At 42.3% G+C, this 27,295-nt stretch overlaps 1 protein-coding gene across 1 annotated transcript; it reads left to right on the forward strand.

Moving 5' to 3' along the window:
* The first annotated feature begins 239 nt into the window (after nucleotides 1-239).
* LOC138488514 (nicotinamide N-methyltransferase-like) lies at nucleotides 240-26,890 on the forward strand. Its single transcript, XM_069615553.1, has 3 exons — nucleotides 240-371; nucleotides 20,351-20,558; nucleotides 26,473-26,890. The coding sequence occupies exons 2-3, from the start codon at nucleotides 20,374-20,376 to the stop codon at nucleotides 26,849-26,851; spliced, it is 564 nt and encodes a 187-aa protein (XP_069471654.1). The 5' UTR covers nucleotides 240-371; nucleotides 20,351-20,373; the 3' UTR covers nucleotides 26,852-26,890.
* Nucleotides 26,891-27,295: the final 405 nt, after the last annotated feature.

The following is a 27,295-nucleotide window of genomic DNA, read 5'->3' on the forward strand; positions in this document are numbered from 1 at the left end:
AAGCAAAGACCTCGAATAAGCAGGAAATCATTTTGGTTACAGTTGCAACTGTATAAGCCAAGCCATTGTGTGCAGAGGGTGGTTAGGGCATGATAGAATTGTATTGGTTAGGATCCTTTGGTAGGAGGGAACCAGAGTTTTTTTGTTTAATCTCGAGGAAGGAGCTAGAGAGAGACATCTTGACACAGCTCGAAGAAGGACTGGGTTGATAGCTGGGGATGCCTGATTCCTAAAGCAGATTCAACTTGGTTGCAGAGACTGGGTTTTCCAGTCAACAAGTCCCAGTTTGAGTGACAGCAGATGCTTGTCCTTGCTGGGTGAATCCCTCCAGAAGGCGACCAGCCAAAGAAGTTACATACTGAATAAGCCTGGTAATTATCTCGCTGAGGTGTGGGGGCTGAGTGTGTACGAAAATATTCAGTCAGTGTAGGAAAGGAGATTCCTGTGCTTTACCCACGTGTTTAATGTTGCAAATTGAATTCTTGTCTCTGCCACTCTCTTTTCCGTGTATCACAAATAATGCTGTTACTGTGCTATTTCATTTATTTCTGTAAAGAGTGAGATCGTGTTTAAATGCAACTTTTATAATACACAAAAATATCTGAAAGCAGATGGGTGGTGTGTTTTATATTTACCAATACAGTGCTGATGATGTGGGGAAATGTTTAGCCAGTGCAATTGTCATTTTCAAGGTAGCTAAAAATAAGATTTAGCTGCAGCTGTGTGCATGTCATTCAGTATGAGCAATTATAAACAACTGTGTGTTATAGCCTTTTTGCTGAAGGTACATGAGTCAGCAAAAATAGAGACCCGGGACATAGTTCACTACCGTATACAAGTTAGTGAAAAATACCACATGATAGCTCGCTGCCGTAGATAAGACAGCGAGAAATTGCCCATGGTGGCACACTAAAAGTGAAAATGTGGTGTTCCTGAAATGCAAGCCTGAGGTCTCTATAGTGATTACATGAAAAATCTAAACAAAAATAAGGGGTTCTGGATATTGAGGCCACAAATAAAACAAGGGAATTATGCTCACCAAAATACCACCAACCACGCATACCAACCACGCATACCAACCATGCATGTCTGTGTACTGAAATAATGCATATCCACTGTATTATTATTATACATAACCCAATCTGAATACAAGGAGTGATTGTTGCTAAACTATTTTTGACGGTAAGAAAATACCGCCAGGCCCCAAATCTACACAAAATACCCAACAATCCTCAGGTCTTACAAATGTTCTTTGTGGCTTTAAAAAATGATGCAAAACACTAACAAGCAGCACTTGACTATATAGATGTGACTATGCAATAATGGGGCTAGATAACATATGTCACGAGCCAATTCACCCATCTCCCAAACACACCATTTTTTTTTCTTCCCGGCTTCCCGGCAGGACTCACTGATCTAGTCGATTTTCAATGAAACCAAAATGCTGTTTAATGAGGAAATCTTCATTTCATTGCCATCCTGTCTGTAATCCAGATTCATCCTGCAGGGAGAACACATAAAAAGAAGTCTTAGGGGCTGGTTGAGGCTCGGTGAGCAGCTTCACATTGCTTTCAGTCCGTTTTTGGCCTGTATTAGGTGCCATTATGGAGGGGTTACTGTTTTTTTGCAATGGTTTTCTGCCTAGATTGTGGTTTTCTGTGTGGTTTAATTTGTGTTCTCTGTAGATTCCCAACCCATTTTCTGAGCTGGACTAAATCTAGGGTATGCAGCCTCTTTGGTGCAGTCCTTTTACTCTCCACACCTTACCCCCTGCAATTATCTGAAACAATCAGGTGTCTCTTTGCCTCTTTTCGGCAGCCATTTGCCCTTGAATTCCTGGCTGTAATCCAAATGCATACTGCTGGCAGACTATTTGAAAAGCAATCTTAGGGGCTGGCTGATGCTGAGTGAGTATTTTCACAATGATTTCCACCCGTTTTGGCCTTTTTTAGGTGGCTTTATGGCATTTGTGTTTTTTTTGCAATCGCTTTCTGCTTAACTTGTGGTTTTCTGGATTCCGGAATGGTGGTCAAGGTGGAAGCAGCCTAAGCCTTCAGCTCCTGGCCTCCTCCCTGAAGCTATTTATTGCTGATATGAACTCCAAGAAAAAGATCCTGGAACCTGAGAATCCCACTTCTAAAAAACAGAGACAGACTGCAGAAATGGAAAATGAGAATCCAAGTATTCAAGATTTGTACAAGCTGATGCTTCAGGTGGCCATGGACATGGTTGAAGTTAAGACTACTATGACTGAACTGAATGGAAAAGTCACCCATCTGGATACAAGAGTGACAGATTTGGAAAATAAATCCTCTGATATGGGATCTGAAATGGCTAGAAGCCATAGAGCCTACAAGATTTTGAGGGCTGATGTCCAGAAGAAGAAAGATCATCGCCTGGATATGGACTTGAGATTGCGGGAGAGAAACCTTAGGCTGGTTGGAGTTGCAGAGTATTCAGACCCTAAAAAGGAAAAGCTGCTGCCATTGATTTTACAGATTTTTAAGGAATGTTATGGTGTGGTTTCTTTGGAAAGTGACATTGACCATGTATATCGGATTGGTAAACTTCCGGGTCTGAAACCTAGGCACATCCTGGTGTCGTTTACCCTGGCAAGGATGAAAGAATCTTTATTGGTTGCTACCAGGAGTAAGGACGTGGTCACTTTTAGGGGCCAGTCCATCTATGTGTTTCCTGGTTACCCTAAAGAAGTGATGGAGGCAAGGAGGATGTTTAAAGGGGTGAAGGAGCAAGCTAAGCCTCTGCAGATCAAGGAATTCTTAAACAGGTTTAATGTTTTGACTTTGGCTTTGCCTGATGGCAACAAATCCACTTCAGACCCTCAGGAAGCCCTTTCTTGGTTAGAAAAGGTTTGTGCTTCTGACAACAACATTGTTGCTAATTGAATGTGGTATTTTTGTATCTTTTGTATTTAAATTTGGTTTTCTACATATGCTTTGCATTAGTTAAAATAGCACCCAGACAGGATTTCAGTTACCGTTTCTCTGTTTCGTTTGGAACCTTCACATTGTTTTTTTTCCTTATCATGCTTGCGGTGTTTTCCGCGGAGTAAAGCAGAGTAAAGCACCTTGGTGTGGATCTAGTCAGCTGACGTGCTGTGACGCGGCTTTGATTGGCCGCATCAGGATCCGGAACTAAAGAGCTTGCGTTGCGTGCTCCCACTGAACCACGTGATTTGTGTCTCCCTTTACCCTGCGCGGCTACCAGCAGCTGCTCTGCACTCGCTGCTCTATATGGGGGAGTATTGGCAACATCATTGTCATCGCCAGCAGGTCACGGCTGTTCGGCTGTGTGCATCCTTTCCTGCATGTGCAACCAGCAGGGTATTAACGGACATTACGTGACTGGTGAGTTGTGCTTTGGGCTAGGTATATTTGATTGTGCAGTAGAATTGAGGGAATGGTCTCCTTGTCTCACCCGCCCTCGATGTGGAGTGCCGCCTCTTTCCATCCAGTCTTTGTACATTTGTTGCCTGGCTGCTCCAACAGACACTTTGTTCAGGATCCGGAAGCTTTACGGCTACTGACCGGGATCTTGGAGGCACATCTGTTGGATGGGTCACAGTGTGTTTGGATTACTGCAACTTACGTGTTGGGGCAAAGTTGAAGGCGGGTAGGCAGGCCTGTAGATGCGCAAATGCAGGCCCGATTCATTTGAATCTTCCAAGGATCCCATTGCCGACCTCAGCCATGTTAACACACTATTTCACACCGGAACACACGGAAACGTGAAGACATAAGCGCACACTACGACTTTCTGCTGATTGTCTTCTGTCTTCTGTCAATCGACTTTTTTTGATGGCTGGGTGGCAAGGATGCGAGTTGACTGGCAATTGGTCTCCTCGGACTCACAGTGGGTGGGGGAGCTTGTTATTTACATGGGAAGTATTTTTTATTGCCCTATGGACAGGGGTGTATGTTTGTATTTGTTTTTCGTGTACAGCCGGGATTTTAGACCTTTTTCAGGAAGTACAGTCCCATGCTCATTTTACGCCATTTGATGGTTGTATTTTGACATCTGTTTGCATGCTAAAATATGCCTGGACACTACTTTTGGCAGTTATTACTTGTTCATCCAACTAATGTTTATGCTACTTGGACCGTTTGAATTGCTGCCTTATATGGTGTGCACCTTCAGTGTTCGCCTTTGATGTTGGGATTTTGGGTGATGTGTGATGGTGAGACAAACTGATCTTTTGGTTCTACTGGGCGGGATGGGTAAACAGCCATGTAGTGTGTTCATGACTTGACTTGTGGACTCATGGTGGGATTCAATACATGGAGGTTTCCTTTGGATTTGGGAGGGGTGCTGGGTGTATTGGGTTGGTCTTCTTTGCTTCTTTAATGTTGGCGTCCTTTTTCTGTTGCAGGGGGGTTTGGATTCTTTCCTTTTTGTTGTTTTTTGTGTTTTTAGTTTTGTGTTTTTTCAGCCCTCTTGACTTTTTTGTCATGTCTGCCGACGGGAGATCTCAACTTCTGATATCTTCCTGGAATGTCAATGGGCTGAATAATCCTGAATAATCCTGTCAAATGGCAGAAGATTATGAACAACTTATTGAATATACAATGTAATGTTTATTTTTTACAAGAGACTCATCTTTTATTGGAGGACATTGGGGTGATTTGTTGGAAGTGGCTCCGTGATGTTGCTTCCAGTTATTCCTCTAAGAGCAGAGGGGTGGCGATTCTTTTACAAAGGGATTCTCCTGTTAAAGTTTTGAAGACTAGTTGTGACCGAGAGGGGCGGACCGTGGCTATCCTGGTGGAAGTACAGGGTATCCAACATGTGCTATGCAATGTCTATGCTCCCTCGGTGGACAATGGCTCGTTTTATGGGTAATCTCGCAGATGATACTTGACTTGAACTCAGCTAATATCGTTTTGGGTGGGGATTTCAATCTGGTTGTTAATCCTTCCGTAGATAGCACTGGACGTTCAGCTTTGCAGAGGAGGGATGCGCATTTTTGCTCTTTTTGAGAGCTGATTGGGAATTTTGGTCTAAAAGATTGTTGGAGGTTACAACATCCAGATTCCAGGGAGTATACATTCTATTCTGGATCTCATAACACTTATTCTAGAATTGATATGTTTTTTACTGGCCACGTGCCTAATTTCTTGGGCTTGTCTTTGAATTTTGAACGCTGTAGAACTTTTCAATGGAGGATGAATACATCTATACTTCAGGATGAGTCTATTTTGGAGAAAATCAGAAAAGAGGCTGAATACTTTGTGAGTGAGAATTCTTCAGATGTTCTTAGTAAGAAGGTTACATGGGAGGCGTTCAAGTGTACGATGAGGGGCATTACTTTAGGCTTATCCTGTGGCAGGAGGAAGAGATTGGCTTAAGAGCAGTTGGAAACTGATGCTCGTATTACTGAAGTGCTGAGTAGTTTGATTCATGATCCAAATCTAAATGACATTGATTTGAGAATGGAATTGAAGAGATTGAAAAGAAAATTGAATGATATGTTGAATGCTAGAGCCGAAAAGGATCTGTATAGAATCAGATGTGCCTTTTTGAGAAAGGCGAAAAATGGGACAGGTGGCTTGCCTACAGTTTGAGGAAACAGATTTCGGAGGGAGCCATTAATTCTATGAAAGGCTTGGATGGGGTGATCACATTAGATCCATGCAAGATTAATGCTGTTTTCAAGGATTTTTACATGAACTTTATGAGAATGAGGCTGGTATCACTGGTCGTGGTGACTGCTTCTTGGATAATTTGGATATCCCAAAAGTTTCAGATACTGATTTGGCTGGTTTGAACCGGTCAGTTGATGTTGATGAAATTAGGATTGCTATTGCTGGTTTCAACTCTGGAAAATCACATGGGACTGATGGTCTACCGGCTGAGTTTTACAAGATTCTCCCTGAGGCAGCGTTGGGGCTCTTGAGGGACATGTATGTTGAGTCCAGAGTCTACCAATCATGCTAACATCTCGGTATTCCTTAAGAAAGGTAAGGATAGTATCCTACTTTCCAGCTACCGGCCGATAAGTTTAATAAACACTGATAACAAGATTCTGGCTAAAGTACTCGCTTTACGCATTGAGAATGTGATTCAAAGACTTATTCACAAGGATCAATCTGGTTTTATTGAACATTGTAGGACTTCTAGCAACATACAGAATCTTATGTTAACCATGTCGCAGGCCCAGAATCTGGATGATGATGTAGCTGTGTTTTCTTTAGACGCCGAAAAAGCTTTTCACTGTATAAATTGGCAGTATATGTTTACAGTACTGAGGGCGATGAATCTGGGTGATGAGTATATTTCTTGGGTCTCCCTATTGTATGCTCGCCCTACGGCAAATGTTAAGACAAATGGATTCTTGTCTGGAACTTTTAATCTTTGGAGGGGCACCAGACAAGGGTGCCCGCTTTCGCCCTTTTTGTTTGTGCTTGCTATCGAACCTCTTGCAATTGCTTTGCGGAATGATTTGTACTTAAAAGGTGTGTCCTTCAATGGGATTGAGCAGAAAACCTGGTTTTATGCTGATGACCCTTTGTTGGTTTTGAAGAACTTGGAGGACTCTTTGCCATCTTTGATGAATATTTTGAATCGATTCCATGTGGTGGCAGGATATAAAATAAACTGGTCGAAGTCGGAGGCTTTGCCTATCACTAATAGTTGTGCTAGATCATTGGTGACTGGATTTGGATTTCAGTGGTGCGCACGCAAAATTAAATACTTGGGGATTTGGCTGACCCCGATTGTGAATTATATGGTGGAGGCGAATTTAGGGGAGACTTGCAGTGAATTGAAATCATCTACACAGAGGTGGTCGGTTTTGTGTTTGTCGTTATGGGGTAAGGTGAACGCCTTGAAGATGGTTGTGGCACCAAAAATCAACTATGTTTTGAGTATGCTCCCTTTGAAGATCAGTGCTTGTTACTGGAGATTAATTGATGCAACTTTACAAACCTTCCTCTGGGACGGGAAACCTCCTGTGCTTAAACTGTGGAAGCTGCAGCTGCCTGTTGAAAGAGCGGGGCTTTGGGTCCCCAATTTTAGGGCATATCATCTAGCCTTTTCTTGCCAGTTTTTGCTTCCTTTTCTAATTGACTCTCCGGGTGCTTGGGCTGTGGCGGAAGCAAGTGCTTTGGGTCCTCTTGCCCCACAAGCGATGCTTACGACATATGGCAGACATGGTAGGAAACTTCCATTGACCGCATTTTTGCGGGATGTGTGGAGGGGCTTTCACAAAATGTGTGGTTCAACTGCTCTAAATTCGCCTTCGGATTCGATCTGGTTTAATAGAGCCATCACAGAGGCGGGCAAGCCTATTTTTTGGCCGGAATGGTTTGTTGGTGGAGTTCACTGGATTAAGGATATATACAGAGGTGGTAAATGGATTGATTTTGATGTCTTATGTTCTGATTTCAATATTGAAAATGTTTCTATTGCAGACTACAAAAAGTTGAAGAGATGCATTGGTGAGATTGATGGAAGTGAATTGGTGGTTTTGGAACATATGGTGGTGGGTTGTGAGTCTGTTGCCCCATAGTGTATCGCCAAATTGTTGCGAGTTACAAGGATAATACTGGGTTGATGAATGAGTGGAGTAGACGATTGGGTTGTGAGATTACTGCTGATATGTGGATTGAATTGTGAGCGAATGTGAGGCTTTGTTCATTTAATTTATGTGAACGCTCTAGGCAAATTAAAATTCTAAACAGAGTGTTTTGGTCTCCGGAGAGGCACAAGAGCAGGGGCATGTTGGATTAGGATGTGTGTTGGTGTTGTGGTTTGGAAGTTGGCACTCTTGAACATTTATTATGGGATTGTGTCAGGGTCTGGGGCTTCTGGCAGGAGGTTTTCATTGTATGTTTAAAGATCCTGAATTGCAGCATTGATTTGGATTTTAAGACGATGGGTTTGGGCAGTGGTGTCTTGCTTGAGGATCTTTCTATGGTGAGAAAATATTTCTGCTCAGGGGAGCTTCAATGTCCAAGAAAATGTTTTTGAGGGGGTGGAAATCCCGGATCCCACCTACATCGAATGATTGGATTGATGAGATGACTTCTTTGGCAGCTATTGAAAAAGGAATGTACAGGAGGATGGGGAAACTACACCTACATGCTAAAGTCTGGGATGTGTTCTTAAATATGTATTAGCGTAAGAGGTTGAATTTAGAAATGAATTTAATAATTTTTTTTCTTCCTCTTTCCTTCTTCAAATGCTGTTTATACTGATGTTCATCGTACGTAAATATGTTGTAATTGTTTTCAGATTGATGTTTTCCCGTTTTGTTAAAATGTAAATAAAGAATTCCAAAAAAAAAGAAAAACTTGTAGTTTTATGTGGGTTTTATTTTGTGTTTTTTGTTGACTCCCACCCCATTTTCTAAGATGGTCTACATCTAGGGTATGCAGCTGCTGTGCTGTAGTCCTTCATTTTTTTCCTGGCTTTTTTACTCTCCCCACCTTACCCCTTGCAATTCTCAGCATTTACCACACTCGTATCAGGTAGAATTCTGATTCTAGCCTCAATGTGCAAGATTACCATAATTTGCATCAAGGCAATTGGGTTAGTCAGCAACAGTTTACATTTTGGGCAGTTATGGATGGGATGGAATTGTGAGGATTAGCCTTGTGTCACATCTAGACAGAATTGTGCATATTAGTTTGCATCACATCCAGACATAATTGTGAATATTACCATGCATCACATCCGGACAGTATTTTGTATATTTGCTTGCGTAAAAACTCGATAGAACTCTGAAGATTAGCCTGCGTCACATCTAGACAAAATTGTGAATATTAGCATGAGTCACATCCAGACAGAATTGTGAATATTACTTGCATCACATCTAGACAGAACTGTGAAGATTAGCTTTTGTCACATCCAGACAGAATTGTGGATATTATTTGCATCACATCCAGACAGAATTCTGAATATTTGCTTGCGTCACATCTAGACAGAACTGTGAAGATTAGCCTGTGTCACATGTAGACAGAATTGTGAATATTTTCTTGCATCACATCCAGACAGAATTGTGAATATTAGCTAATCTAAACATCAAGACAGAACTGTGAAGATTAGCTTGTGTCACATCCAGACAGTATTGTCAAGAGTAGGCTTGAGTCACAACTAGAGAAAATTGTGAAGGTTAGCATGCGCCACTTCTAGATAGAATTGTGAAGATTAGCATGCACCCCATCTAGATGGAATTGTGAATATCAGCATGCACCCCATTTAGATAGTGATGCCACTAATCAACCCTATTAATAAAAATACAACTCACCCCTCTGCATACACCTCTCAAACTCTGACCTAAACACAACCATACCTCTAAAGAACAACAAACTGCATGCTCTTCACTACACTGCAACAACAAAACAAAAATAGCCACGCACAACAGCACATAAAGGCTAGCTACCAGGCACTTGAAACCACACCTGAGGCACATGAAAACACACCTAAGCTCAGCAAACGGTGTAACCCGGACTGAAGCTGTCAACAGTACATCACAGCTCTCTTGCTCTTTTCTCCCGCTCAGTCCTACTAATTTACCCTACGCTCTTGCTTTTCAGAGCTGCCACAGCGTCCGGGGACCACTCCGGTGGTGACTGTGCGTAGCATAAATATCCTTTGACATAACAAAACATAAAATAAAATTATGAATTTCAGATTGTAACTTTAAGATGAGAGGACAATCGCTATACCTGTAGCCCACACATCCTTAGTATATACTTAATTGTAGAAGTCCATTGACAATCTTCAAATGACACTGTCTTGACAGGTTGCTCAGTGCTTCGTGCTGTCAATCACTGGGACTGCAAACAATCTTCACAAAGTAAGTTACTTCAAAGGGAACAGGGCCAGCACCGGCTTGTGTGTGTAAGTATACAAACACACATACACAAATAAACACAATCCCGCTAATAAGCTTGTTGAAGGAATAAAAAGACAACCCAGGTCCTGATTCAATTCAGACTGTAAATCGAGGGAGAGAGAGAGAGAGAGAAAGAGAGAGAGAGAGAGAGAGACAGAGAGAGAGAGAAAGAGAGAGAGAAATGGAGAGTAAGGCCACCAACTGTTACAGAGACACAATGGCACCTTCTTCATCCTGGACATCTCTCTACAAACAATATTTCGATACAGAGAAAACCTTATTTCACTATTTCACAGAAAAGTCTGAATTTTCATTTGATTCGATATCGCAGCCTTTGGATCAAGTTGAGAGAGTCTTCGCTTCCGGTAGGTAAAGCGCATCGCTGCGTCTGTCTCCATTGCTCTGTATTCCAGGAAGATCTGCATACATAATTCCTGACTTCGGGGTTTGTGTGTTGCCTGTCGCTGCACTGGATGAACTAATCTATGATTTGGGGTAAAGCACCAGAGATGAGATCAAGGTGAACTTTACATTTAATGATATTCAGTCCAATTGTGTGCATTTCAGTAAGTTCATGAAACCACAGACAAAAGCATCATATACATATGAAGAAATGCAAACACTACCCAACCTCCTGCTGATCCCCTCCTGGGTGGTTCCCCCCGAATTAAGGCATATATTAGGGCATTTGATATGCAAATTCACCCTGCTTAAATTTTGGATATTCCAAGTAAAGGCTAAAAATAAGGTTGTGATCTAATTCAAATGTTGTTTTCAGCCAAAGACAAAGCAAAACCCTTCAAGCCTCAGTGAGGAAAGGAAACAAGAGATCTGAACAGGGACCCAACCAGAGAGTGGATCTGAACAACAGCTTATCTGGCCCTAGTGTAGGGTCTTCATATAGACCTTTGACTTCATATGGTGGTCTGTGGCGACCCGCACTTGGGGTAACCAAAACTTTCCAAGTGAACGTGGCTACCAAAACTGATAATTATTATTCTAGTGATCATGAATTTCCCTGCACGAGATGCATTGAGAAAGAAAGTAGTGACCTGGCAAAAGAGTTCCAGTGTCTCTATAAAAACTTCTTTAGAAAATATGAGTAAAGTGGCCACAAAAACATTTCTCTATCTTGAAAAGAGTGTACATCGTCTTCTGGCTGTAATCTTTCAAAGGAGTCTGGAGTCTTTGAGCGGTACAGGGTTTAGAACATTAATTCAGAGATCATATACATCAGGTCCTGTTGCATGAGGGTGGTAACAACCAATAAGGTGGGGGGAAGCTGAACAGTGTCATAAATCATGATCAGATTAACTTGCTAAAGGTACAAGTCGAGTTCTGGGTACAAGACGAGTTACAAGTACAAGCAGGTACAAGAAATTACTACCTCAGAAGGGGGAAGAAGCTGACAGAGTTTTAATCCACACATTGACTCTGTGGGAATTCGGCTAGGAAGAGACATATTTATGGGAGGACAAAAGGGGCACTTGCCCCGGGCCCCCAACTTGGAGGTGGTGCCCCACAAGGCTGTCTTATTTAAAGAAGTCACTTACATTGGTCACAAAACTTAAATAGCACATTTAGGAATGCGACCGAGTCTCTAAACCTATTTTGTGTCTGTTGTTGACATGGACGTTCTGCTCTGCTATCTGTGTACACTGTGGCATACATAGTTTGCACATTAGCTACAGCACAACGCCCATAGCATTCTAACATTTATGTGGGTATTATATTTATAACGTGTAATAGTCACATTTTAAATGCATATTTATAAAGTCAAATGCTGCAATGGATTAGAAGATTGCTCGGTGTGTTAAGCACTGCTTGCAGAGCTTTGTGTTCATATGTAAGATTGCAATACCAAGTTCCATCAAGACAGACTCAGCATTTCCTTTGTCTAAAGTTGACATATTTGAATGCATTTGTACTTTGTTTTGTAAGCACAACAGGTGCTATTATCAACAATGCACCTGCAACATAAAGTGTTTGCTATAACAACAAACATAGCATCAGTTTGGTGAAGGTCTAGAAATCAGTTTCTTCAGACAGGAAGTTTCTAAAACCTATGCAGCCCACCCCCATTGATGAGCATAAAGCGATAGTCCAGAGAGGTGATTGTGTATCCAATTTCAAGACAAAGCGTCAATGCTGGTATCCTGGTTAAGGCTTTGCAGGTAGATGATACAGTGATCCTGGACAAATCATCTTACATTACATACAGTACAGTGCTGTATTATACGGAAAGCTTTACCTTCACACTTGTTGGTGGCATTGTTTAGCCCATCACCTGATCTTTCTTTTTATTTGGGCCAGTTGAGTGGAAGGGGTTCTAAGGAGAAGATAGTGGACGGGATATCACAGATCCCTGGCAAGCATATTGTAAGGTTTGCTCAATTGACACAAAAAACGGTTTTCCCTTTTGTACAATTCAAGGTTTTTCTGCACGTCTAGAAATAAAAGTTTTATAAGCCTATGTTTTGGGCATATTTAAAGTTTCAAAGTACAAAAGAGAAACCTGAATAAAATCTATTGGGATCACATCAATTAGATTGCTGGTACTTATATACTTCTCTTGATGATGGAGACAAGGAAGCTAGAATCGTTCCCCTTTTGCATAATAGGCTTCTAGAACATTTTATTTTTAGAAATTGGCATGTTGTTTTATGTGATTTGTGTACTTTGCAAATCAGTTCTATAAAATGTGATTATTCCAGTTCATGGTAACGAATGAAAAAGAAATTGATAAAGTGTAGACATTACAGAGGGGGCACTAATCCCAGCTTCACCTCTTCACTAATGTGTAATTCTGGGCATTTTATTTAATCTCGTATTGCCTGTCGAAATTATCAGTCTCTACACCTTTGAACATGGTCACCCTTCAGAGGGATTTAGTTCTCATGTTGTCATCTTCAAAAACGTCTCACTCGTGGTTTCTCTGGCTATAGTTCTGCTTCTTCTGTAATATAGTGAGCACTGATATAGTGAACACCACAGCCACTTTGCTCTCTCTCTCATGGCAAGACTTCTTGAAATCCATGTCCTTCTTCTAATCTCAGTACCCTTGAATATGGGACACAATCCTGGTAGTTTCTAATCTTCTCCTAAACACAATATGCCTTTGTGATTTGGTAAACGTGTTTTTATTGCTATTTTCATACATGGATCCAGACAATACAACTAATCCCACGTTTCCCCTCTTAATCCTTCCCATCCCGTTTCCAAAAAATCCTGCATCGCCCTCAGCACACGGTTATCCTGAATAGACAACTTGGCACCAGATTGATAAGAGCTATCATCTGCGGGCAGAGAGGGCGAATGTAGTCCTTATGTAAAAAGTCCACTTCCAGATCCCACTCATTGTGGACTCTAGAGTGTTCGGATTCGATTGAGTATGTAACCCATTCCATTGTCACAAAGTCCCATAGTACAATCCAGTTCCGATGCGACTTCTTTGCTGTTCCACTCATGTGCTATGAGTAATACTGCAGCCAACAAGAGCACTGCTTATGCCGTGAGGAGAGGTTTACCCTGGGGCTGGGGTGGCGTCTCCAGCTTCCAAAACCCTAGTATGGATTCAGGTGCCCCCGATTCCCTCGTATATCCCAGTATCTCATGCCAAAAGCTCTATCACAGTTTCCCACAACTTCTTCATGGGCAAACACAACCGCCAAATGTGGTCCCAAAACCCCCTCTCCCTGTAACCCTGCCAACACCGCGGTAGCCTTTGGCGAAGAATCTTAGGTAACTTAACTGAGGTGTAATGCCATTCCAACTGGATCTTATACCATAGTTCTGCAAGCTGGACAGCTCTTGTGAGTCTCGTAATATTCTTCTACAAAAAGACACAGTTGTCTGCCGGTATGGTTTTATTCAACGTGTGCCAAATATACCCATTCAGCACTCAGGCCCACCTCTGTGAAGATCTTATAGTATAAGGAAATCATGTATGGACATCGTACCCTCAAGAGGGTGGGTGTCCAGCTATGGCACAATCCATTTAACCCACATCTTAACCCTATCCTTGTACCTGTATCTGAGTGGCCTCGTATAGGGAAGCAGGCTTTTCTTATTCTATACAAACTGGGACATGGTTCTATTCAAGTGCCTATAGAATGCGTTGAGAACTGGAATGGGAAAGGCCTGAAACACCCTGGGAAGTACAATCTTAATCGTAACTATCCTACCTAGCCAGGATATTTGAGAGGCAGCCTCCTCATGCCGACTCCCCCTTCACTCTACCCAGCAAAGGGCCATAGTTGACCGAGTAAATCATCTTGAGCTTCTTTGTCAGGGTTATCTCCATATTTCTGATGCTGTCAGGAAGCCAGGTAAAGGGAGATGCGGCCCAGGCCCAATTCACAAATTCCCAAAGGAGCAATACATTGACAATCACTTACTTGCTTAGATTTCCTTTCAGTTCCAGTGCCCGCTCAAAGGCTTCCATTTCCCCCCTCGTAAGGCATAACATCATGTTGTCCGCAAATGCTGATATTTTATATTGCTACCCCCCCAAACAAAATGCCATGAATCACATTTGAGCGATGAATAATTTCTAAGAGAGGTTCCATATATATGGCAAATAAGAGTGGAGATAAGGGACAGCCTTGTTTAGTCCCACAACCCACCGGTATTGCCTTGGAAACTGCCTGTTAGTTTGCAATCGAATTAAGGGGGACTGGTAGTTGGCATCACCCATATTCATGAAGGAGGTCTCAAATCCCATGCATGTCATTGTTTCCCGAAGAAACAACCATTTTATTTGATGAAAAAGCATTTTGGCATCCAGCGAGAGGAGGACTGCTGGGGTGTCTGACAATGATACTTTTTCAATCAAGTGTGCAACCCTCCTTGTGTTATCAAATGTTTGACGCACCCAAATGAAACCAGATTGGCCAGGCCTTATAATTGTGCGAAGTAGTTGATACACTTTGTTGGGCAAAATCCTTGTGTACATTTTGGAGTAAATGTTTATAAGCACTATTGGGCGGTAAGACCACATAGGGCCGGATCTTTAAGAGGTTTGGGTATTACATCACGTATGCCTCGTTCATGGAGGCAGCTATCTTTTCTGCCTCCCAAAACAACGTCTTAAAATGAGGTGCCAATCTGGAGAGGAAAGTTTTATCGAAAATTGTTAGGAAGCTGCCTTGTCCCGGGGACGTTTTGGTGGGGAACGCCTTCAACAACTCTTCCACCTCCTCCTTTAGGATCTCCACATCCAAGGCCTCCCTCTCCAGTGGGGCCACTTTAAGCAGAGGTAGGTCTCTGAAGTAGGCTACTTGGTGATGGTTTGAGTGTGCATCTGCAGTATATAGCCTCAAATAGAATTTAGTAAACTCTTCTAGGATAGCCTTATCCTCTGTTACCCTGTGAGCCCATGACAATGTGATCACTTCTATGGTCCTGGAAGCCCCTTGATCCCTTAATAATTGAGCTAGTAGTCTATCCACTTTTTTGGCCTTCACGTCAAATTTATGTTTAGCATGCAATGGTGCTGTCTCTGCTCGTCTCAAGATGTCCTCTTGCATGCTTATATGCCCTCCGGTTGGCTCGCAATGGATTTACCTCCAATTCCCACATGCATAGTCAGACCTCTTCTAATTCCCTTCTAGCTATCTTATTTGCATGCCCCGCACTGCTATCAAGCTCTCCTCTCATAAGTGCATTAAAGGCATCCCACTTCAGACTTTCTGAAGTAAGGGCAGGCGGGTTTTTCGTAAAATATGAATCAATTCTATCGCTATTGAATCTATGAGGATCCATTCCCTAAGTAATTTCTCTGGGAAATGGCACCCCTGAACTTTGTGCCTAAAATGAAGGATTTGTAATAAGACCACAATTGGCATATGCTCTGAGAGCCATATGGTTCCCACCTCAATCCATTCTACCCCACACCAGTAGTGATTTTGTATGTCAGAGGTAATCAATCATTGAATGGAGCATGAATCCATTCTGCCGTGCTTGCACGGCCCTCCACAAATCAATGAGACCCATTTGGAATGTGCATTGCTTTAGCGCATTTGAGGGAGCTTTACCCCCATGTGGGTTAAAGTGGTTTATGTCTAGCTTGGACGCTCATGCTTGAATACATTCTCTGGCCAAAATGATATCACCCGTGGAAAACTCTTCCAATTTGGCCAAGGTCTCTCTTCTGAAGCTATCTTATCCTGAATTAGGGGTATATATATATATATATATATATATATATATATATATATTGGCTATAGAAAGGACCCTATTACCCAACTTTGCATTGATGAATAAAAAACGCCCCACCTTATCCTCCTTCACCCCATGGACAGCTATATCAAGTACCCTACTAAATGCAAAAAGGGCTGCACACATTTTTCCCCACGTTCTAACCTGAAAAGGGTTGGGAAAATCCCTAACCCTCACCTTTTGTCTATCCGCTGAGCGAGCGTGAGTTTCCTGTAAAGCCACTATCTCAGCACCCTCTGTGTGTAAAAAGTGGTCGACATTCTTAACAGAGGAATGAAGACACCTTATGATACGTGTCAAGATCTTGAACCATCCGCCTTTTCATTTACCCCATTACAGCCCTCTTCTTCTGTCTCCCCGCTAAGCAACCTCTTGGCAAGCACTCTTGTCGATATGAAACCTCCAGGTAAGTAAAGCTGTTAACGGTGTGTGATGTCCCTGGAAGCCATCCCCTTCTGTACACCCCTAAAAAAAACAGGACTGCAGGGATATGGCCGCCTCCCCAATGGGGACCCTGGACCTAATGTCAGACAGAATGACTAGTTCACACAATAACATTGTGGAGGGTGTCCTAAAACTCTCAACTTTGATCAAGTAACACCCACGCAGAACACTTAATTTCCCCCAAGGACCTCCTTTACTAACAAAATATGCTCAACTCAATTTACGAAACAAAGAAAATATTGCCCTCTCTTTCACACCTCACCACTCCCTGGTTTCAGTAATCCCTGTCTCTTATTATTATTATTATTATTATTATTATTATTATTATCATTATTATTATTATTATTATTTGCTCCTGCTACCTCTGAGGCTATTCATGTCACAATCCGCTCCAACCGGGGAGGGACCAATGCCCTGGTCTCAGGAAGGGCTCTTTTTCCCTAGACCTTTCCCAGGGCCTCTTCCATAGGGTTGAGCTCCTCTGCTCTGACAGATCCCTTTATAGTTGGACATCCACAATGTTAAGAATTTTACCCCTTTGCCTGGTTTAGATATACAATGATCCTTGCCCTCCCAAGAGAAGAGCATGCCGAAGGGGAATGTCCAGCTGTATCTGATTCCCTTTTGATTTAGAGTCTTGATGGCTAGCCCACATTTCTCTTTGTTTTCAGAGAGTAGATAAAGGAATGTCTGGAAACAACCAAATTTCTTTTCCGCTCAGGCGGGTAGGAGACAATCCCTGGAACACTCCCAAAATTGACTATTTCTTGTAAAAGCAGGCCAGTGCCACTAAAACATCCCTCTCTCTTGCCCATGGACCCAATTTCTTAGAGCCAGTACATTGGATTCTGTTGAATTGGATTATTTCCAACAGAACATCCCCCAGGAGATCTAACAGCTGCTGTACTGTGACATGAAGGTCCTTATCCAGGATCTCTTGGGACAGGTTTTTAATGCAAATGTTGGATCATTGCGAGCGGTTTCAAAGTCCTCATTTTGCAGCTCCCAGTTTCTTGTTACACTTGCGTCCCTCTCAAGAGTTTCTCCATTATCCTGGGAATCTTCCACAACCTCCTGAAAGGCTCTTTCTGTTGTATTTGCCCTCTCTTCAAGAGTTGCCCGATCCCATCTAATAGCCACCAGTGTCTTCCTTGAGAGCAGCAATTTGATCCTGGAAAGATGCTAGCAGCTTCTCCTGATAAACATTCAGACACTGCATGAGATTCTCCTCTGTGACCAAGGCCCGGCCACCAATGTCCTTTGGTTGTGCTGGGGAATCCATGGCCGCTGATGCAGTGGACTCGGATATATCTGGACCCAAACTCAAGCATCCTTGAAGGCTTCCCCTCACTGTGGGATGTTGAGGCTTGGGACAGGCAAGAGCCTCCATGTGTTTCCCTTTTGACATGAAGTAGTTACTTCTGGACTGTGCTTCTTGTAGCGGCAGCCCATCCATCTATGTGTCACCCTCTTCATATCCCAGTAAATGGCACTGGGGAGAAAGCTGCCTTTGAAATCTGATAAGACTCACAACAAGTGTTGTCTGCCCCAGCTTCAGGGGAGGTCCTCCAGGTGACTTGCTGTAATTACCCGCATGGGCTGGGTTTCATTAGAGCAGTGTCTCTCTGCTCCATCCAGTCCAGAAGCTCAGACACCAAGTGCCCCTGACCGGCCATCACTAACATGTGTAAGTCTCCCCCTTCAGGGAGCCACCACCCTGAGACTCTCCATGACCTCCACCACAGCTGGGAGGGTTGGGCTCCCTTCTCTCAGTCCCACCAGTATTCGGTTGGCCTCCTCACCTCGGGTCATCCAGGACACAGTCTCACTTCTTTGCTGCACCAACACCTACAAGCCCTATCTTCCTTATCAGCTTGGCTGGCACCGGCGGCTATGCTGATCTGCCTGCTCTAAGCTGGTACTTATGCAGTGCCTCTGCAGCTGCAGGATCTTAGTCTGACAACACTCTCTCTGAGCTTCCATCTGGCCTGGGCACCAAGTGGTCCCTGTGCCTTCTATGGTGTTTCTGTGGGGTTGTAGGCCCGGCTATGCAACAGTTTTTCGAGGTCCTCTCTAAATCTACTAAATATGTTTAACTTAATATTTTATAATGCAAGGTTGGATAAATACAATGCAAGAAAGAACTATCTGGGTAATTGGCAGAGATTTCAATAAAGGTACAGTAGAAGGCACTGATTGTGATCTGCATGAGTCTGAGGTTCATCGGACCTTTGAAAACAGTAACCCTATTTTAGTAGAAAATCATATCTATGGATCTGGCCAACACCAAGGACTTTGGCTAATTTACCATGGCCTCAGGGCAGTTAATTGCCATATACCATCAGATCAGCCGGGTAAATAGACCTTAGAAGGCCATGCACTAAATAGTCTAATTGACTATATGTGTATTCCTTTTTGTAGCTGAACTAATACTATATACTTTACCATAGACCTGAGGACGACGATTTACCATTGACACTTACCCTTAAAACGGTGGCCATTTCTGTGGCCAGGAACTTAATTGAAACTCCTGAAAAGATAGTTGTGAATGTTAGCACCAATAGGTTTACTATACAATGAGATTCTGAGAAAGCCTCTCATATTTTTAAATGAGTCTTAATTCATCACCAATTGTTTTTTATTGAAATTGGAAAAAGTCCCAAGTTAAGAGAAACTTGATGTTTTTAATAGGTAGTTGGAAGAATTTTTCAATCATTGACAAGATATTTTGAGACCTTAAAAGATCTAGTAGAGCCACTTCAAAAACGGCTGGACCGACTCCAACTGTAGAGAGGGCGACCAAGAATAACATACTTGCGGCTTTAAAATCCAGGCCTTTTTATTCTGGGATTATTCGGAAAGAGAAGGCATAAATATAAATTAGCAATCAAAAACATTAAATTTGAACTTGAGCATGGGATAGACAGTTGGAAGTGTCCTGTGCAAATGATGGGAGGACATTCTGGCAGATAGTGAATTTAGGCCCTTCACCTTCAGCCGTGCCTGTCAGAAGAGTCTCCCCTGGAACACACCAATCAAATCAAATGGTCACATCTGCAGCCAATATCCATTGCCTGAGATATTCAGCTATTGATCATTCAATGTCCTATATTTGTCCTTGACGATCAGCACAACATCTCAAATGAAGAACGTTTAGGGAGAAACGATTACATCAATTTAGTCAGTCCCCCCCGTCCCCCACACCCCTTGCCAGCTTTGAAGAACTCTAGGGCCCCGGGATTCCCTACGACATTGCAAAGTGGAACCTGGAGGAGCTAAGTGGAGAATTTCCCAGAACCTGTCATTCTCTTCCAGGCTCTGCATCGTCCTACATTTATACAATAAAAATATTGAACTATTTCAAGTTTAACAAAATCCTTTAAAAGATAGAAAAAAGTATATGAGACATTTCAGCTAAACATTGAAAAGAATAGGGGGCAAGAAACAAAACGGGTTTGAGAAATTGAGAAATCTAACAATAAATATCAAGTAAAAATATATTTAAAAGAAAAACATTCCACATAATTCCAAAAGAAATGATAATGTAATTTAGGGAATTGGGAATTTGTATTATCCAAACCCATGTTAGTGATCTGCTGACGAATCAGAAACCCTGGTAGTTTGATCAATGGTCCTCTTTTAACTCAGATTGGAAAACATGGGTTGCAAAGCATTTTCTCATTTCTGTCATTTTGCAAAGAGTTTGAGTATGGTTACCTACTGGTTTCAATAAAGGTTAATATGAAAAGCAAATGCACCAAAAAAGTTAACATTAACTTAGCACAATGTATTGAAATAAACATTCATTTTATGACTTTTTTTTTGCAGATGCTCTGAAAGGAGATCTCCTGATGTACTATGGGATATCTGCAAATATACATCTTATTTTCCCAGCAGTCGAACGATTTAAGGGAATCATTGTTGTTTGTTTACTAGACCGTGACCTGCAACATATAGAAAAATGGATGAAGAAGGATCCCAAAACATTCTCCTGGAAGCCGAGCCTTGAGTTTCATTATGAAAATGAAAAAAAGAGGTATAAACCACAAATTTGCTTGGCCTACACTTTTTCCCTTTTCACCTGTCATACTTTCTATTTTTTGGCGGTTGTATCATTGTGTCCCTTTAGCACCACTTAGAAGTAGAAAAATGATTGGACTAGTGAGGATATATCTCAAATGTGTATCTATACACATCCACCTGAGTAATGAACTAATAATTTTTTCTTTTGTATGTTTTAGGTACCATGGGTTTCCTTGGCAGGTACTTTCATAAACCAAGTCCCAGATGTCTGAGGCTTGACTGAATAGTTTTTCTTTTGCCCTCCATGGGCTAAAGAATATGACTATTTTGTAACGCACTTTAATACAATTTATCACATGTAATATTGTGAACTTAATTGCTGTATTTTGGTCTTCACATAACATTTATTGGGGAATGTGAGGCTGCACGTGACATATGACAGCCAACTTAGTCAATCCTGTATAACATTTTTCTGTGTATGGTTTCAATTGATATATTTTATGCAAATAAGTATCAGTGTTTGGCTGGGTAATAATACCTGCAGCCGTGTTAAAGCAGAAGTTAGCTTGGACTTTCCATGGTTTTGTCTACAAGGATCAACTTTTTATTGTAGAGTGTTTAGTTTTTGTGTCTCACTTTCAATGTTGTTGATTCTTCCAAACAGCAATAATAACAAATCAAGAATACCAACCAGCTTTGTAGGGTGACAGACTTCTGTTATTGTAAAACAAATCCACTAGTTAGTTGCGGCTGCGATACAACAGCAACAAGAGCAACACGAGACTCAGACAACACATCACATTTCCCTTTGCAAAGCATGTTTAAATACTGAATATACAAGTGATTAAATAGTGAAAAAAGTTGTGCAAATGAGTTCTATATTCACCAGCGATGAATATCGTTGATCAAGTTAATACTTTCAAAGTGTGTATCTGGTTGAGACATTTTTAGGATTTGCTTTTTGGTGAATACAGTTACCTATACCGAGCTGGATTCTAAGGTTTGTGAATCTATTATTAATTTTATTCAGTCCATTAATGTAGTGTGAACACAATTCTTAATTGTTTATGGGTATGCCCTTTCAACAAAATCTCTCTCTCTCTCTCTCTCTCTCTCTCTCTCTCTCTCTCTCTCTCTCTCTCTCTCTCTCTCTCTATCTCAACTCTACTTCTCTCTATGTCCTTTTTTTCTCTCTCATTTATATCTTTCTCTTGGTCAGCATGTATTCCAGGTTGTATTTTCTTGATACAATCACATTTCTAATGATATTTGTTCCCCCTGTTCGTATATTAAGACAAACCATGAATCAGTAGTAGATTACAGACTCAATGCAAGGCTACAGAAAGAAATGGCATAGCATTCCCATGGGAGCTTGCAGAACTAAATGCATTTCTATACAAACAAATGAAGACTATTCATTGGGTGCAGGCAACAGGGTTCATGAGTGAACTTCAGCCAAGTGTATGCCAATATTGATTGTTTAACATCTCCTTATAGCTTGGTTAAATGCTGATTACTGTTTAGACTGCTGTCACAAAGCATTCTGGATAAACAACACACACACACAAGTTGTACGAATTGTAGGTAGCCATTTATTTTGGATGCTGGACTGTGTTGTTCCCACACTGCTTTTAGAATGCACGACCTGCCCAACCTCTGCCTCAGGTTCCCACTTCTCACTATTGGTAATTCCATGCAGCCTTTAAGATTTGCTCCATATGGGTTAACTGCTAAGACAAATATTGGATGACTCCCCCATAATCTCTGTAAAAAAACACACACAACAAATGTCTCTGGGTGAACGTTACAGTTGTGCTGGTGCTCTGGATCAACAAAAGATGAGGCAACTTAACACACAGTGTGACTTCTCCCTGCTACCTAACACATAAAGAGTCTCTGGGTACAATAAAGTCTCTAACCCCTGTCCTGTTACTGACCTATTTGCTCATTTTCTGGGGTTTCAAGTGGCCCTGCATGTCTTTCTGGCTTCTTGGTTTCCTGGGTAACTGTCAATGTCTTCTCATCCTGTTTATCCGGTTCTTTGGAGATCAACCAGTAGGGTTTTCAGGCTTTCACATATCAAGGGAAAGGTGTAAACAGCAACAGGAGGCACAGGTCAATGCCTAGAGTCCTTTTTTTATTATTTGGCCTAGCTATGTTCACCGCCGCCCCACTTTACCTCTTCACAAATTCAGGGGGACCTTGTGCATAAGGGAATCTCTTTCTCCTTGCCTATGCTATGATCCTCACTGTTCTTTTGGATTTTACTCCAACCACCCCACTTCTAGCCTTGTTCTTATAACTTATAAGCTCCTCACTTCTCCTCCCTCAGACTCAGGATGTGCCTGACACTAAGCACAGCCCACCCCCCATCCACTTTGCACTCGCAAACTCTTCTGTTGAGTGATCAATTCCGTCTTCCTCTACTCTTGCTCAACCTTTAGTACTCCTTCACCTCTGCTCTTTCTTCTCTTCACACCTATTGCCCCCATCCTTGTTATAACACCCTTCCTTACTCTATTTACTCCCCCATCCCTAAGGTCCTCTGCCCCACCATGAGTGAGGGCCCTAGAAGTCCATCAGTTTCTCTTATGTTTCCGTTCGCACAGAAATCTTTGCTTTGCTAAGGCAGCCGCAGTTCTGAAGAAGATCTGGCGAGCAGGGACACAGCAATGCTGGATGGTTAAACACATGTCTCAGCACCGGTCTTGGCTTCAGTCACTTGCTCTCCCGTCTTTCCGTTCAGGAGTGTCATGTGTCTGTGAGTTCTTGGGCAACAGCACCACACACACACACACACAAACACACACACACACCCTCCCACCCAGCCCCCCCCGCAGGCTCAGCGCTAGATCGGCCCACCAGCAGCCCATCACACTGCTGTTGCTCCATGTCACATCTTTGGCGCTGCAGCTGGCACGGGATAGTGGGAAGGAGCACACATATCTATCTTGGTTTATTACACAACTTCTTTTATTTCATTTCTTAAATCACTGAAAGTGCTGTGGGGTTTACTAGATTTTTCAGTTTGGAATTATCTTGCATTCTGGGAGTTATAGTTTACCATTAAAGCCACAATCATATTCTTTTTTGCTTAACATGTTGCTATACGTATTTACATGCTGTCATGTGGCTTTATTATGCAATTTGTGTTTTTTGTAAGTAAACTCTATAAGACATTATTACTGTACAGTGTAGTCCTTGAAATCCAACTATTTGAGCTAATCTTTGTGATCCTGACCAGACCCCTCTCCCCCCTCAACGTCCCCCCACCATCCTGGCCATCACTCTGACTAGCCCATCTCCAGCAGTGCCAGCTCTCCAGTCTGCTCACCTCTTTCCCTGGAACCAACCCTGGATGGCTCATAAAACTCACACTATCTGCTGCTCAGCAATTGTGCTAATTGCAATCAAATTCCAGAGGTGATTCAGGCTTATTGTGTTGACAGGGGACCTATGGAATATGTAAAACATAGCTGACAGTACTACTACATTTACCAACTCACTGGTATCCGAGGAACAGTACAGAGTGTCCCCTCATCGAATTAATGTATATTTGAAATCATATTCAAAGGGAATGTTAAGAAAATCACACTATAAGAGAATTAGAAGTATTGACCTATTTTACACACGGAAGTAACATTAGTGAAACTGTTTTCCCAGGCAGCAATCTTTACACATGAAAAATAAGTGCTATATCTATGTGCACGCTAACAGGCTTTCAGCAAAAGTGTCATACGCATGTTTTTTACGCCCACTACACAGCCGCTTCCCCAAGTTTAGAAAGTCTCATTTACAATAGTATAATGAAAGGAGATGCATTCATTCATCCGAGAGCGAGCTGAAATGCAGATCAATGTACTTGAAACATATACTGTGTATTATCTAAACTGGCCATGGAGATGGTATGCAGAGGAAACACGAGATAAAAAAATGCACGGCAGCACACTCAGATGGCCGCCAAAATCATAGTATGAAACCACCAGTAGTGATTCACTGTCAAAAAGAACCATGAGTTCCACAATTATGATTTCAGCTAACTGATGCGGCCTCACCACATCCCTCTCACCACATCTCTCCCTCTCACCACATCTCCATGGTAGAGGGGGTGATCGAGAGCAAACGTTATTGCAAAAGGAAACATGTTGCATTAACAGTGCACTGTGCACACATTTTATAAAGAAGATGAAAAAAGTATTTGAAAAACAACGTGCCCAAAATACTGAATCACAATGAATGCAGATTTGGCTCAAAATGATAGACAGAGTAGAGGTGTGCACATTTGTGGACCTGTCTGCGCTCTCTCGCCATGTCCTGCTGGTTTGGTGATTTGTGAGACACTACAGGAGGGGGAGGATGTTCGCATTTGTCACTTGTATCCCTAACAACCTGACACCTGATGAACTTTCGCTGTAGGTTCTTTTATGAGGATGCGCTGAACGCTGCCTTTGTTCAGCCAGACAACCCCAAGGCGGTGAATCAGACCATGACCCCTGAACCTGTTTAATCTGTCCGGCAGCCACTCACCTCTCCTGAAGTGGGACTCCCCAAGCTAGCTTCCCCCGGTGGAGCGGCTTATCATCCAGTCAAGCAACGCATGCCCCTAGAATGTGACTGACAAACAGGAGTCTTTTGCAGAGTGTTGGAGGGGCTACGTGATTGTGCTTAGGTAGCACTGCCCCCACAAAAAAAAAAAATTCTGAGAGAGAGCACGGCTTGAGCTGGGCTGCCTACTGACTGGTGCCACACCGGCTAGTGGCTGGAGCACTGACAGCAGAGCCTCAGCTAATGAGTGCATTCATCACAGAAAGTTAACACTTTATTGTTTACTTTCTTTGATGAATGCCTCTATTTCCGTGCACCACTGCGCAGCAAACCGGGATTAAGGGCAGCTGCTGAGAGAGTGCCGGATGCCAAACAAACAGTGCTGGTGTTCGCCACCGGCAAACACCGGCACAAATTATGCACTGCACACACGCACACACACACACACACACACACACAAACAACTCTTCCAATTGGTCTGCGATTTACATGGGTGACTTCTGTTTCTTTCTCTTCTTCTTCCTCTACTGGACCACTGGGGACACCGGAACTGAGAAGTAGGGCAGTCAAGAGATGGCAGTAGCCTCAGTTACACTCTGCTTCACTTGGATAGCAGCAGGCACAGAGTGCCTTGGGACTGGTGGGATTGTTTTTATCACATGAGAGGGTACAGTAGAAATCCACAGGAAGCTTCAAAATCAGGGTAAGGGTCAAGGAAGGAGCCACAGAGCATCCCTGGTTCTCTTTCAGTTGTCAAGCTGAGGAATCAGCAGCCAGGAAATAAGGTGAGGGCTTACTGTTTCTATATATTCTTATTTTTTGTTGAAGCTGCAGGCAACTCAGGAGGGCTTACTGCAAAGGCACCGAAAACAGTCTTGAATCAGAGCTCTGGGGTTGTGGGATGAGCAGTTGGTGTACAGCAGTCCAACCTACCTAAAAGTCATCTCTGCTCTACTAACAAGTCTTGGCTGCTCTTGATTACATGAGCTGCCTCTGGACTGCAGCAAGACATATGTCAACTGAGGGGTGACAGCTCGTTGATTGCAAAGTCAAGGGTTCCACTGAATGGACCCTAACAAGAGAGGCCATTTTGTGACAAATGGCCAATTAAGTAAATAGTTTTAGCTTTATACAAAAACCATTGAGAAATACTAAATTGTACGTTTTGCATTTAACATTTCCATATTTCAACATGTCCCATGCGTATTTACTCAATATAGCATGTTGTAAATTACAATAGAGTCTGTATGTGTTTTCACAAAATAAACTGCCGGGTAAGGTACTGATTTTACCACACTATCCTGTAACAATAAGTCACCCGAAATTCACGTTGGGTTGCATATGTGTGAACTCTAAGAAACGCTTTTTGTATTTCATTTTAGGGAGCAGTGGGCTGGGAAGAAGGAGAAATCGAAAGAACTCATTACAGAAGTTGTAAAAGCTGAATCTACTGATTCGGGCATGGAAGCGCCAGGGCACCTACCACAAGCGGATTGCGTGCTCCTGCCCTATATCCTAAATTTCATGTGCCCGGACAAGAGCTCCTTCATCACTAGTATCAGAAGTGTGTCAATGCTGTTGAAAGTTGGGGGTCACATGCTAATTCATTTGTTTATGAATGCAACCTTTATTTTAATTGGGGACTTCAAGTTTCCACTTTTGTACACCGATGAGGAGTTTGTGGTGAAGGTTATCTGTGACTCAGGCTTGGTTATTAAGGAGAGTGAAATGAACAAAAGGGTGAACACATTAAATTCCTGAGAGTTCCTGTGCAGACGTGGTAAATAAACTAATACTTGTTGCTGGGGACTCCAAGTACTTTGCTTGCATAAGTGGATGAATAATTATTTTGCCCTTATTTAATTTTATTTCATAATACCTTTTTCTGTAGTGCGACGAATCTACAACATAGTGCTGTACAATAAGACATCTTCAGTAATTCAATGGCTCACCAGATGTTTTGGACTTCATCTCTCACCAGCACTAGCCAGCATAGTCAATGGTGAGGGAACATGGAATTCTTAGTATGATACATCTGTAGAGTCGTAAGTTGCAGACATGCATTGCCTGATGGAATAGAAACAAAAAAAGGATGCAACAATGGAGCCTCTGGTGTACAGGTAAGGAACATAAAATATGGGTAATTTTAGCAAATCTGTTCCCTCAGCAAAAATACAACCAAGAATCTCTTTATCTCTTTTATGT

This window comes from Ambystoma mexicanum, chromosome 9 (assembly GCF_040938575.1).
Source record: "Ambystoma mexicanum isolate Mex_15411 chromosome 9, UKY_AmexF1_1, whole genome shotgun sequence".
In the NCBI taxonomy this organism is placed as follows: Eukaryota; Metazoa; Chordata; class Amphibia; order Caudata; family Ambystomatidae; genus Ambystoma; species Ambystoma mexicanum.

Excerpts from the sequence above, each read along its gene's own strand:
- LOC138488514 (XM_069615553.1), top strand. The coding sequence starts at position 20,374 with ATGTACTATGGGATATCTGCAAATATACATCTTATTTTCCCAGCAGTC. Across the intron at positions 20,559-26,472 it reads TATGAAAATGAAAAAAAGAG|GGAGCAGTGGGCTGGGAAGA; the intron begins GTATAAACCACA and ends ATTTCATTTTAG.